Here is a 15253-nt window from a genome sequence, read left to right as displayed (position 1 = left end):
TGAGAAATGTCTCACCAACTACATGCAGGGTATGAAATGCATTACTGCATTTTGAAAATATCGTGTATCATAAACGTCGATTTTTGTTGTTTTATTGTTGTTGTTTTTTGGTGTGACTTTGGAGCAACAGCGTGTGCACTGTGCACATCTTTCGATCCGTGACAAGGAGAAAAAAGCGTGTGGGCGTGAACACGCCACGACACTTCAGCAGCATCGAAAGAGGCAGAAGTGGAGACTGAACAGCATCTCGTTTTGTTCGACCTCGGAAGCCACAACATCCTGTCAAACAGTGTTATTTAGTCAGAACACAAGGATAAAGCATTCTGCTCCTGGAATAAAATTACCTCTGATCAGTGTTATGGCAAGAGGAGAGGGAGTTGATCATTTCTCATCATCCGGTCTGTTTCCTATAGCAAAAACCGTGCATCAAGATGGAATCAAAATTTCTAAGGTAAGTTACCTAGTTAGAAATTAAATCATTGATGTATATTTTTAGCACTGTGTATTTTTGGCTCCAGGTAGGTACTCTCAGAGCAAATTGTTTAATTAATTGATAAGGCGCGAGTTTACGTTAGATTGATGCTGAATGTAAGATGATTAGCAGCTACAGCAGCACGTGTCAGCCGTAATTTTTATGCGGAACAACAGCTGGCTACCTACGAATGACAATGACATTGATGTCATATTTGTAATATAAATATAGGCTGAATGTATTATATATTGGGGGATATACTTACATGATATTGGTTTCCTATTATATTTGTCACCCTAGCTTTACTGAGGCGTGTCTGTGAACAAAAGCCGGATTTAAAGGGGACGTGTGTTTATTTTGACTTGAAGGAATAGCAAAATAAAAAAAGTTATAATTTACTCCCCCGTATTGTTCGAAATGATTGCAGCTTTTTCTTTCCTGTGTAAAACAAAAGATGTCAGGTGCTGACAGTGTCAAATCTTTGTTGTTTAACTATTCCTTAAGTTACAGACAGCTCATTATTTGAACGAATAGTTCCCTGTTATTTGTTTGCTAACTAATCCTGTCCATGATATTGTACTGTAGATATGTCTCACAGTCGGTGCTGATTACAGGTAATAGAAGACTACACTGTAAAAGAACTCCCATTGTTTTTACAAAAACAATCTTGACAGCTGTGGTTGCCAGATTAATTCTGTACAAAAACAGTAAAAATGTATACATATTTACAAAACAACCTATACATTTTTACGAACAAGAAAATTACAATTTAAACTGGTAAATCCAACAATGCACACTACTACTAAAATCTATTTTGTAAAATATACTGACATCCACCATAATGCAGGTGGTAAAAGAGGAAGCCGTGTGAAGTATCATAAAGAAGTTCATCACAAGTAGCCTTTTCACAAGCTGAATTATACTAGTGTACAGAAGGTGCACGGAGTCATTCACGCAAACACAAAACATCATCATGGTAACACGCATGATACTAAAATAATGCATTAAACAACAGAAGATGTAACAAAACCCAACTGTGCATTACTGATAACAAAAATAATTAAGAATCATAATTATTTAAGCAAAATACTTTCTAATGTGAAGTGTCACCCAGGGAATTTTGGGAATTTCAGTTTACAGTTTTTCAACCAAAATCAAAATTTTGTCATTACTTACTAACCTTCAAGTTGTTCGAAACCTGTATGAGTTTCTTTCTTCTGTTGAACACAAAAGATGATATTTTAAAGAATGTTGGTAACCAGATAGTTGACGGCACCCATTGACTCTTTTGTGTTCAACAGAAGAAAGAAACTCATACAGGTTTGGAACAACATGAGGGGGTGAGTAATTGACACAATTTTCAATTTTGGGTGAAATATCCCTTTAACAGTTTTCTTCTGTAGCGTTTTTACAATATTTTACAGTTAAAATTACACTGTGAACTTTCACACGTGTGTGGCACTGCATTATTGTCTTTCTCTGTATATATTTTACAGTTTTAAATTTGTTTTAAGTTTCAAAAGTCTTAAAGTTATTGTAAAGCACAAGGCAAACGGCCTTGTAAAATATTGTTAATGCAGCAATTTCCCTACAGACCTTTGTTACAAGATTAACACACTCTGCAGACCATGTGCAGGTTCTCAGTGTGTAAAGAGACAGCAGATTTAATGTTTTACATTTAAAATCTGGTCTATGACTGGTCAACGTTAACTGACAAAGCATAGACCATAACCATTTGTGAAGAACTGACCTCAGAGTCATCATAGTCTGACGAATAATGCTAATGAAGTAATTTATGTGTTCTGGACTTAAACAGTTCAAGCATTAGTGGTTGACCACCCTCAGCATGCTGAGGCATGCAATTGGCCTTAAATGGCAACAAAGGATTTTATTAGTAGGAAAATAGTATTGAAAGGAGGAACCAACAACAAGCATAGCTTAAACTAGAATAATTGTCACGATGTGAGACCGTTACAGCTACTTCCAGTTAGAGGAAATAGCAAAGTTTGGCTGCTAGTTTAAATGTGCTGATGATTCCATGAGCATATTAAAGCCATTAACTAAAGCATTTACCTCTGACAAATGTACAAGCAGTCAGATTGGTGAAATTACTGTTAATTTGAGGGAGGACCTTAAAATACAGGTAGAAGAGCACAAAGTCCAGTTTATCTGTAATGTCCCTGCCAAGCCAGGGAAGAATGAACTTGAGGATCTTATTACTGCTGGACTGAAATGCTAAAAGCCCTCCAGCAGTTCTGAATGGTCTATGATGCTGAGCACTGGGATTTTATTGGAAAAAAAGAGCTTCAGATGGAACGTCGCAAAAACACGAACAGAATCCAAACTAAATCAACTCTTCCAGTTAGGATCTTATCGTGTCCTCTTGCAGTGAAAAGTTCACTGGTCTCTCATGGCTCTTGTTTTACTTGCTACAATCACTGTCATTGTTCATCCTTTCATAATCTCTCTTTTTTGTCCTCCTTTCAGCTCTCACCGCAGCAGGAGAGGAAAAGACCTCTGACTGTGTGGAATAAGGTGTGTTTTGCAATCGGAGGGGCTCCGTATCAGATCACAGGCACCGCCCTGGGCTTCTTTCTGCAAATCTTCTTGCTTGATGTGGCGCTGGTGAGTATACATATAGAAATGCTATACCTGAATGCAGAGGATCTATACCGCTAGACCTCAACACCTTCTGATTATAAAAATAAACTGGCTCAGCTATTGTTTTTCTTACTATGTCATATCACTCAATATGGATAGATAGAATGGTGAGAAAATAATTTCTTCTTGCAATCATCAAACAATAGTAGGGGTGTAATGATACACTCAGCTCACGATTCGATACGTATCACGATACTGGGTTCACGATACGATATGTATCACGATATTTTGAACAAAATAAAAAAATTAAACTGAAAATCAAATAACAGATTTATTTAACATTAACAGTGTTCAATAAATGTCTTCTTATACATACAACTTAAAGAATTTACAGTACTTAAATATAAATCAAGATTTAGTTTAACCTTCTGTATGTAAAATTAACAATTGACTAGGTGTCACTGACCAATAAAACTACGTTGTATAGATGTCTTCTATACAATTGTCCTTCTTTCACTCTCTTTTTCGCATCTGGTTGCAGGAGTTTATCTTTGTGGTGCCGTTTTAAATGACACCAGTGCTTGAAGTGGGGCGGTACTCACCGGTACGCAGTACCGGCACTTCTACATTTTACTCTTAAGCATACCTGCACTTTTTCTTGCATACCGCTACTTCTCGCTTGTAGCCGGTAGGCTATACCACCACTGACAGAAAAAGCGAATTTGTGGTGCGTATTTTTTTCGCACCCATGTTAACAGGTTAGAGCTTTCACAATGCACGCGCATGCGCTCCGGCGATCCGTTCCAGGAACGGTGTGTATACACAGAGACAATTTATACAGCAGTGCAGCGATCGTTTCCACACAGAGTCAATTTCTGCTGTGCTGCACGCGCTGAATTAAAATTACAGCGCATGGTTCGTAGTCAACATGAACACAGATTGACAATCTAAATATAATAATCTTACCATAAATGCAATTAATTAAATAAAATGCTGTAATCTCACTATGAATGTATTTTTGGACTTGCAGACTTGGAGGAGTTAACGTTTACACACCCACACACACACACACAAACACACAAACACACACACACACACACACACACACACACACACACACACACACACACACACACACACACACACACACACACACACACACACACACACACGACTTGTTTAAATACATTTATGTTTTTAATAACAATAAATTGTTGTTGTACCAGCAATATCTCCAAGTTTTGTTTTTCACTGTAGAAATCTAAAATGTCATGATTTGCCAATGCAAGAGAGTACCGGCACCTTTTTCCCCCCACTTCAAGCACTCAATGACACATCATATTTTTGTGATCGACGTCGTGTATAACTGTAACAGTGTTTGTTTACAGTATTTAAACAGTTCGTGTTTTGTCTGTTTTTTACCGTCCTCCTGTCGAGTAACTGGAAAACCAAAATGCTGCCAGACATCGGACTTGTAAGTGGATGGGGCATCCTCTATTTTAATTTCAGTCAGACTCATTTCACTCATTTTGCCCTGCTACTGCTCAGTTCAAGCGATTCATTTGAGCGTGAATGCAGTGATGCAAGCGTTACGCGGGTGCGGTAGCTCAACCAATAGGATAAAATGGACGTCATATCATTAAAAAAATGAATAAAATCGGCATAACTCTACGATACATATCGTAACATTTTTGCATCGCGATACATCGTACCACGATATATCGTTACACCCCTAAACAATAGTGAATGCTAGTGAACAGTGAACCAGAAACCCCCAGAAACGAGACAACGCTGTTGTCTTGCTGTGTAACTTTAACAGTCCTCCGCTCCAGTTATCTTATTCAAAACTCCTGCTGCTTCATAATTGTGGAAGTTACCATAGCGATAGCCAATATGATCTCTTCATCCGAGTCAGCCGAGCAAATGAAGGATTGATATCAGATGTAGTTGCAAAAAAAATCATTGTTAATGTTTATAATATCTTAATATCATCATGCCTTATAGTAGCAGAATGAGACTGATGGGAATATAGTTTACATTTTGCAAGAATATAAACAATTGTACAGTTGAGATTTGAAATATAATATATATCGCTTTACTGTATGTGAGTATGCTGTATATGTATAGGGATGGGAATCTCTAGGCACCTCATGATTCAGTTACGATTCAGACGGCTGCGATGATAAAACGATTATTGATGCATCTTTTTTTCTATACAGGATTTCTTTTTTTTCACTGTGTGATTATGTATGTGGATAAAGTTGGTGATAATACAGTTGGGTATTCTAGGGTTGAGTTGCGATTCTGTCTTCTACCGATTTGCGCTGATTCACAAATTTTAAATCTCGATTTTTCTTTACTTCTTAACTTCGCAGTACTACTTAAAGTTATTGGCAAGTTATAGTGTTATTAATCACAATAAGCCGCGAAAACGGATTCAAATTTAGTTCTCTTTCACAGCTTATCGCGCTTACATAGTTAAACACACACACACAATTATGTCAAAATGCACATTGTGTGGAGTATTCATGTAAACACATTCTGTTATGTCCTACGCGAACGTAAACAGTTAGGAGAGATTTGGATGTGTAACAGTATATTAGATCCGTGCATTCATTCTTAAAGTGACAGCAGCCTCATAAACTGTTGCTGTCCGTTTCATTCATGCTAATTAAAAAAATCACTTACTGCTTTTTACTGATTCACTTTTGTATCTCTAAAATGAATCAATTTATATTTAATCCATATGGTGAAGCCTATACAGTTTTATTTTTACATTTGATTATTCAATTTCTGTAGTATCTTACTACATGTTAAATAAACCTAGGCTACTGTAAGTTAAAAAATGTAGTTTATTTATTTGTATATTTTTTCTATTGTATTTGTCATATTGTTTGTAAATTGCTTCTGTTCCTATGTTTAATATCAAAAATCAAATCTTGCTTTACTACAGAAGACTGCCTCCCATGTGTGTAGTGATTGCAGTCAGCTTAATAATAATATTTGGTTGACTAAAGTGGGAAGAAATACTAAATAAATTTCAAGGTTCACATTTAATTCCGTTGGATTTTTTCTCTTCAAGACCTATTACACTGTCTACCGCATTCAAATAGGATAAGTAAATAGAATCTATTTGAATCGAATTGTGAGGTAGATTCCCATTTGCTTTAAGTGAGTGTACTGTATGTAAAGTTGGATGTAGTAAAAATATATTGCTGAGTGATAATATAGTTTACTTTCTATCGTTACACAAACCGCTTCGTCCAACCCTGTGGGATTTTCTGAACAATTATGTTGATTACATCACAGTGGATTCTCACAGTTGAGACTTTTAGAGAGCAATGCTGCATGTAAATCCTACAGTGACTAATATCCGAATCTGTCTTTCTAGTTGGATCCCCTCTATGCTTCTGTGATCCTGTTTGTGGGTCGGGCCTGGGACGCTGTGACTGATCCTACAGTTGGGTTTTTAGTAAGCAGAACCCCATGGACACGACACGGACGCATGATGCCCTGGTATGTGGCTTCTAAAAATGCACACAATTAGGGCTTAGTATTGAAACAAATTTCAAAATTCGATCCGATTTCGATTCACAAGCTTTCAATTCGATATCGATTATTTTGGATATATGTATACACTCACCTAAAGGATTATTAGGAACACCTGTTCAATTTCTCATTAATGCAATTATCTAATCAACCAATCACATGGCAGTTGCTTCAATGCATTTAGGGGTGTGGTCCTGGTCAAGACAATCTCCTGAACTCCAAACTGAATGCCAGAATGGGAAAGGAAGGTGATTTAAGCAATTTTGAGCGTGGCATGGTTGTTGGTGCCAGACGGGCCGGTCTGAGTATTTCACAATCTGCTCAGTTACTGGGATTTTCACGCACAACCATTTCTAGGGTTTACAAAGAATGGTGTGAAAAGGGAAAAACATCCAGTATGCAGCAGTCCTGTGGGCGAAAATGCCTTGTTGATGCTAGAGGTCAGAGGAGAATGGTCCGACTGATTCAAGCTGATAGAAGAGCAACTTTAACTGAAATAACCACTCGTTACAACCGAGGTATGCAGCAAAGCATTTGTGAAGCCACAACACGCACAACCTTGAGGTGGATGGGCTACAACAGCAGAAGACCCCACCGGGTACCACTCATCTCCACTACAAATAGGAAAAAGAGGCTACAATTTGCAAGAGCTCACCAAAATTGGACAGTTGAAGACTCGATTGAGTCTCGATTTCTGTTGAGACATTCAGATGGTAAAGTAAGAAATTTGGTGTAAACAGAATGAGAACATGGATCCATCATGCCTTGTTACCACTGTGCAGGCTGGTGGTTGTGGTCACCCGCGGCGCTACCATATTTTAGGTCAGGGCCCGCCCTAGCAGTTAATCCAATAAGCAGCCCGAGGAAAGCTTTGAGTGAAAGCTTCTCAACCAATCAGCGGCTTCTACCCCACGTGTGACTTAAAGGGGTCGCACACCGGACGAGAAGCGTCCGAACACTTTATTCTCTATGAGTGTACACACACCTGCGGCGCCATTTGTCGTCTTTCTGCGGTGCCCAGCTACGGCTCCGGACCTTGTTCAAAATCCTGCCGCGCCACAGAGCACCATTTGTTTTATATTAAATTTAAATGTATTTGTCTCAAATCGTCGTTAATGTATATACTGACTTCACCCTGTGCTGCAATATACATTTAGTTTTATATTAATTTATAGATATCCGCTACTTGAATGAAAATTGCTGATGTTATCGGATTTTCAGCTGATATTCTCAATTCATTCAGTTAACGGACGCTGAGATAAAGTGTTCAGACTGCAAAGTCAGCAACGATTGTATTTAATTGTACAGTACAATCATAACATAGTACAGACATTATCTTAATTCGATAATGTCCTTAAACATAACAGTATTGCTGGCCATAAACTGAGAAAGCGGCGCGAGATGCGGCACAGCGCTGCGCTTCTTGTCCAGTGTGCGACCCCCCCAGTAGGCGTTACTGCACTGAGCTGAGGACAGCGACACAAGAGCCACACAGGTAGGCTACTGAGTCGCTGTCCTCAGTGCCGCAGAAAAGCGCTGAAACGGAGATGGAGGAACCAGTTTTTTTTTTTTTTTTTGCTTCGTTTTCTGGAGGCCCACTTACAATCAATCTCCTGGCGCCGCTAGTGGTGGTGGTGTAATGGTGTGGGGGATGTTTTCTTGGCACACTTTAGGCCCCTTAGTGCTAATTAGGCATCGTTTAAATGCCACGGCCTACCTGAGCATTGTTTCTGACCATGTCCATCCCTTTATGGCCACCATGGCATGTACCCATTCTCTGATGGCTACTTCCAGCAGGATAATGCACCATGTCACAAAGCTCAAATCATTTCAAATTGGTTTCTTGAACATGACAATGAGTTCACTGTACTAAAATGGCCTCCACAGTCACCAGATCTCAACCCAATAGAGCATCTTTGGGATGTGATGGAACGGGAGCTTCGTGCCCTGGATGTGCATCCCACAAACCTCCATCAACTGCAAGATGCTATCCTATCAATATGGGCCAAGATTTCTAAAGAATGCTTTCAGCACCTTCTTGAATCAATGCCACGTAGAATTAAGGCAGTTCTGAAGGCGAAAGGGGGTCAAACACAGTATTAGTATGGTGTTCCTAATAATCCTTTAGGTGAGTGTGTGTGTATATATATATATATATATATATATATATATATATATATATATATATATATATATATATATATATATCAGCAAATTTTCTCAAGGGAAAAAAAATCTGTCAACTAATGCTGTAAACTATACATGGGAGTCAGTTGGTACTACATCACTATAATATTTAAAATAACTGATTTGTATACTAACATTTAATACATTCAAGGAAGTTTTTATAATAATAAAGTAATAATACAACTTTACCATTACATAATTATATTTCTACTCTAATTAGTTTTTTTAAATGATGGCTGTCATAAAAACATTGACTTATTCAAGCATGCATTAAATATTGAAGAACATTTAATATTATAATGAATAATATGGTGCATATATTTAGGAAAATGCTCCTCTTTAAAATTTTAGCTGACTAACGAGTTATGGTCACTGAATATGATTTTTCTGAGATCAATTACGTGACATTTTGTTTACAAGATGCCACTTCTCTTGAAGGCGCTACAGAGATCTGTCACGGCACATTAAACAGCACCAAAATGGTATTTATATTTTGAATTTCGTAATAAGATGGATAGAATTTGAAATCTGAGACTTTGTTTCAAATTAAAAGTAACAATGCACATAGCATATTGTGATTTATTGGATGGTAGGTGCTCCACAATGATCAGTTCATTCATCAACTGAAAACAGGATAGACTAATAGATTCTTGGGATTTAATAATGGACATCGTTTCGTAAAAATGAGAATCGATTAAAATCGAGAAAACAATATTTTTTCCTCAGCCCTACACAATGAAATTGTCCTGTAATGCAGACTGAATGTGAAATGTCTTTGATGCTACTTTCTAAATTCATGGGGAAATGAAATGAAATCTCTGTATCTACTAAGCTGAAACTGTGGGAATAGCTGGGTTTTCACAGATTGAAAGATGCATATTTGAGACAGAGAAATGAGCAGTAGCTATGGTGATGGAGCCATGGTGAAGTTCATCTGTTACTAGAGTGTACAAGAGTGCCACGTGGTGTCATTTCTCTGGGATTTTGCTGACTGCTCATGCATGCACTCAGATGTGTAATGAAAACTATAAACCAAATGCAAATAAAAAGGTTTATAGGGTTGTTTATCTTCAATCCCTATCAGTAATCCAAAAGAAAAGGCAGTACACGCACCCTCACTTTCCATTAGTGGGAACTTACTGGTTCTCTTTATATACGTTCATTATGAAACACTATCCATGGCTGAGAAAAGTATACTCGTTAAATGGAATAAATTAGAAACTTTTTAATAAAGTGAAGTAATTGAATCAAACTTTTAAAGGCAAAGAGTGTGTCGGTGTGTACAAGCATGCAAAATGAAATATGATCAAGGAGTTCAAGTGAAATAGTGCAAATCTACTGTTATATTTGTGAGGTGTGAATGTGCTCTAATGACATGTGGGATGTTGAGTGCAGAAAAAAAACTCTTGCTTTCTGATTGGCTGAGCTGAACACACCACCAGAATTGACCAATCATGATCCAAACTAAATGCAGGATATATCCGAGAGAGGCAGTTTAAAAGTGTGGTTTGTTGCTGTGTCAGAGGTGGTTTTGAGTTTACTCTGCACATGAACGATCAGTAGGAGATTCAAGGAGAGTATTTACAAAGGAAGTTAAATAAATATTTGGCAGCCATATAGATGGGGAAATGTATATGAGAATGACAGAAGGCTTATTAATATAACTTTTTTTGCATTTTTTCAAAAATGGTTTGTGTATTTTGATTCAATTCTGATACCTTTTAATAATTAAATAATACATGATTTTGTTTAAATAATAAATTGGACATTTTATTTTGACCAGACAGTCTGTCTGCCCATTCACTCAGGTCAGAAACTGAAAATCAATACTTTCTGTCAATGTATTGATGCAGGCATGTATTGTGATGCTAAAGTGCTGTTATCCCACTCTGCTAATCGCCAGATGTGTGTAGCGTGTGCATTTTAAAAGCCTGATAGCATGAAGATATTAGTGCAGTTTATGTAAAGGAAGTGGAGCGACATGGAGGACATGGCGTGTATTGGACTTCTCCACGGTGGCCAACCCCCAGTAATAGACTGGGAGGATTTTACAGGATCCTGTAGGGCACATACAGTACGATTAGCTGTCTCTTGTTGATGGCTGGTTGGTTCTGTTCATTTAGCAAATAAACATATTTTGTGCACAGTAATAGGACATATGATCAGTGACAGTCCAAAATAATAATACAATTACATTTATTCATTTAGCAGACAGCTTTATCTAGTGATGCACCAAAAATAGTTTTTTGTTTTTACCAGAAATTACATTTAAAGTTTTAGCTGAAAACCAAAACCGATACTAAAGAAAATGAACTCTTTATGCTGTTCAGGTTTTTAATTTCAAGAAACCCCACCACTTCAGGTCGACTTTGCACCTGGGCCATTTTTCCATTACAATATTGCGCGGGAAACGGATATCCGATCAGTTTTCCAGATACAGAAGATACTTAAAGTGTAAAGACACTGTGTACTGATTGGCTAATAATCCGGTCTGCTTGATCAGCAAAACGCAGCCTATTTCAGCTGGACAGAATTGACATTGCTACTCAAACCAAAGTTCCACTGTATGTATTTAACCTACTACTTCTGTGAAAACATGAGCATACAATTGAGTAGACTGTGTGGAATACTGTATCCCAAAATGCAATGTAACCTTTTATGATCGTAGTAAAGAAAGAAGTTTTTCTCTCCTGCTGTACACACTGCTTTCATTGTCAGTTTGAACTTTCGATTTCAGAGTCTCTTAGTGGTCTGTGTTTTTCTAGTAGACTCTCTGATGGGATTGGTGACCAGAGTTTTGAAATAAGGTGGTGTGATTGAATCCTTTTCACGTCTCGCCAAATTCTTTTTGGCTCAGTTAGTTTGACATTCCGTGAAACCATGTGCAGCAGAGGCCCTTGTTCAGAGCCACAGGGGAAAGCCTCCTTACCTCACTTAACCTCATACCGATGAGCTAATACACACGTAAAAATCAAACGAGCAGAGATGCTGTGTGGGATTTTTTTTCTTCTTTTTTTTTTCTGATTCTACTGTAAAAACTAAAGCTGAACATCTGTAACAGGCGTCAGTTTGTACAAGTAGATGATGGTGGTGCTGATGATGATGATGATGATGATGATGAATGGCTTTCTCTCTCTGCAGGATTCTGGTGTCCACCATACCAGCTGTATTGTGTTATTTCCTGATATGGGTGGTTCCGCCTATAGAGAAGGGAAAGATTATGTGGTATCTGCTCTTCTACTGTCTCTTCCAGACTCTCCAGACAGTAAGTAAATTTAGTACATTATACACATATTTATAATTCTTCAGGAATTAAATGTAACATGATGTGACGTTATAGGAAACGTTTAATTTTACAGTACGTTAACTTACGTGTACTTACAGTGTACTTACCTAAGAAAGTATTGGGTAATAACGGTTAATTTTACAGTGCCTTAACTTGCGTGTACTAAGGTTAGGTTTAGGGGTAGGTTCAGGGTTAGTACCTAATTATTACCCAGTTATTGTAATGACTATAATAAGTACATAGTATGTACATGGGGAACAGGACTGTAAAATGAAGCGTTACCACGTTATATATATATTTACATTCTTGCCTGACAACTACTTGTTAATCATTTGGACACAATTTGCGTTTCTCGTTGTAATGAAAGCTTTTTGATCTAAATGTTTACGCTGAAATATTTAAAATTAGGTAGGAATGTCCTTTAAACTAATCTTTTAATTCTAAAACTAATATTTTAACTACTTTAAATGTAGGACTGCAAGGAAAAGCTGATAAAGGAACTGCATACATGGAATCTCCTCAATTCTGTTTAAATCACATACTCATACTTCCATTATAAAAATAAAAAATAAATGACTTTATCGTGTAGTAAAGCAGGGGTTCTCAAACTTTTTGGAGCCAGGAACCTCTTACAGGGGGACAACATTTCCAAGGACCCCCTCATATTTATAACAGTGACTGAGCCCAAAGTTTATAAATACTGAAGTCTGAGGTCCCAAAGTGATCTTTGCAATATCCTTGCAGCACCAAATTAGAGTGAATATTAGGCAATTATATTATATATAATTATATTTATATTATATAGCTTTCATTATACACACTATATACGGGGACCTCAATGGTGGGTATGGCCCTGTCTCCACCCTATGTACTTTTTAACAATACAGCAGAATTTTATAATTTACCGTATTTACCAGAAAATAAGTTGCACCTGAGTGTGTCAAACTTTGTCGCGTTGTTGAGAAACACACACACACGCACTCACTTATAGTCCGGAAAACAAATTATTTCGCGGACCCTCTGGCTATGGGTCGTGGACCCCACTTTGAGAACCGATGTATTAAAAAGTGTCCAAAATTTTGACTAGTAGTGCATAATAAATGCATTGTTACTTTGCATATTTATGGAATTCTGTCATTAGCCAGCAATGAGTATCTGTGTGTTTGTGTGTGTTTAGTGCTTTCATGTGCCTTACTCTGCACTGACCATGTTCATCAGCACTGAGCAGAGGGAGCGAGATTCAGCCACAGCGTACCGTAAGAGCATTTACACATTTTAATGCATTACCGTTGCAATCAGCTACATACTACACACAGCAAACACATTATTACTGAAGAATACTCTACAATTTGGGGTAAGATTTTTTTTAATGTTTTTGAAAGAAGTCTCTTATGTTCACCAAAGTTGCATTAATAGTTGATCAAAAATATATTTTTGGAAATGTTATTACCATTTAAAATATGTTTTTCCCTATATTATTATATTTTAAAATGAAATGTAGTCCTGTGTTGAATTTTCAGCAGCAATTACTTCAGTCTTCAGTGTCACAAGATCCTTCAAATATATATTTTTAAATATGCTTCGAAACATTTATTATTATTATTATTATTGACAATTTATTTTAGCAGAAACCATTATACCTTTTTTCAGGATTCATTAATAACTAGAAAGTTGAAAAGAACAGCATTTATTTTAAATATATTTTTTATATTTAAAAAGTATTTTGTTTAAGTATTTTTGGCGTCAGTGACTTTTGATCAATTTAAAGCATCCTTGATGGATAAAAGTGTTAGTTTCATAAAAAAAAAAACACAATCTTGCTGACCCCACACTTTTGAATAGTGTGTGTATGATGTGTGACACCTAGGGGTGAAACAAATAGAACCGGAAAACCACGATACACCCCTCTGGCAGTATATTGATGGTGTACCAAACTTGCCATGACCCCTGCTGCCCCGCCCAGCACTAGCCCATTATTGAGGATGACCTCACTTTACCTTATGTCACAAAACTAATTTTTCTACCTTGACATTTGAATAAATAGTAATTAGGGGTATAACGGTACACGTATTCGTCCCAAAAATGTTCTGTATGCTTCTTATGTGTTCAAGACGAAGACAGCGTTGTAGCCTTATCACCAATAATTACATTACAGGGAAACCGTTCAAATTGCTGAAATGCAGGAATTGCACAGGTGACATCTCCATCAAATAACTGTCCCTCGTGGATAAAAGAAAAAGAAATTCAAAAAGTGGAATGCCTTAAAAGAGTGTATGACTATGCAGAAGCTCGAAAGGGTTGAAATGCTTTCTATTTTTCAGTTTGAGAAATCAAGCGGCTGAGTGCCAGACAGATCTGACCATTTGAGAAAGAAAACCTTTAATTAATTAGCAAAACCTCAACTTCAACAACAAAGAAAACGCAAAGCACCCAAACTTCTGGTTAAACACAAACTGAAACTAGTGAAGACCAAAGTTTAGAACTGATCACAGAAAGCTGACTCCATTAAAGACATAAATATAGCGGAGAGCGTATCTCCCTGCAGTCGGAGCCCCTGTACTAAAAGTAAGAGTAGAGGCCAGGTGCCGATCTTACCAACATAATAACTGTTTTATTCAGTGGAACAGTTGTTGTGTTGATGATTCTCAATCCAAAGACAAAGACCATGTTAGTAGTTTTATAAATGTACTTATGGAAATAGCAGATGAGACTATACCAAAGACATCATCAAAGCCAAGCCAAGTAGGACCAATCCATGGTTTGATGACAATTGTAAAAAGGCTTAAAGATCTGAAAAAAGCAGAGAACGATCTTCAACAAACATCCAACAAAGGAAAATTTTATTTTAAGTTTAAAATAAGTTGAACACAAGGACGTTGAGTCATAAATTATACAAAGAGACAGTATGGCATTTTACACATCAGGACACCCTTTTAATCAAAAGCCAAGTAATAACTAATGTTCTAGTAATGTCATTCGAAAAGAACTCTTCACTAGAAAACTGTCGACTTGAATTTAAGAAAATACGTACTCAGCAGGAGTAGAAACCTTTTTTTCAAATATCACTGAACCATTTAATCAACCTTTTACTATGGAGGAGAAACAGGTTGACATGGAATATTTCAGAATGTATCACCCGAATATTCTTTCTTATGTCA

The 15253-nt window shown here is 37.0% G+C and overlaps 1 protein-coding gene across 1 annotated transcript in view; it reads left to right on the top strand.

Moving 5' to 3' along the window:
• The first annotated feature begins 202 nt into the window (after window positions 1–202).
• The window catches only part of mfsd2aa (MFSD2 lysolipid transporter A, lysophospholipid a), a 33339-nt gene continuing 18288 nt past the window's right edge, over window positions 203–15253 (top strand). The window contains exons 1-5 of the mRNA XM_077236590.1: window positions 203–451; window positions 2960–3097; window positions 6465–6589; window positions 11951–12074; window positions 13273–13351. Of these exons, the coding sequence (XP_077092705.1) occupies window positions 359–451; window positions 2960–3097; window positions 6465–6589; window positions 11951–12074; window positions 13273–13351 (559 nt within the window). The 5' untranslated portion in view covers window positions 203–358. The remainder of the gene's footprint in view (window positions 452–2959; window positions 3098–6464; window positions 6590–11950; window positions 12075–13272; window positions 13352–15253) is intronic.

The sequence above is a fragment of the Siphateles boraxobius genome, unplaced genomic scaffold (genome assembly GCF_051911475.1).
Source record: "Siphateles boraxobius isolate OS27281-9 unplaced genomic scaffold, OSU_SipBor_1 20, whole genome shotgun sequence".
NCBI lineage: Eukaryota > Metazoa > Chordata > Actinopteri > Cypriniformes > Leuciscidae > Siphateles > Siphateles boraxobius.
Note: the sequence above shows the minus strand (reverse complement) of the source record. Positions and strands in the feature narration are given on the sequence as shown.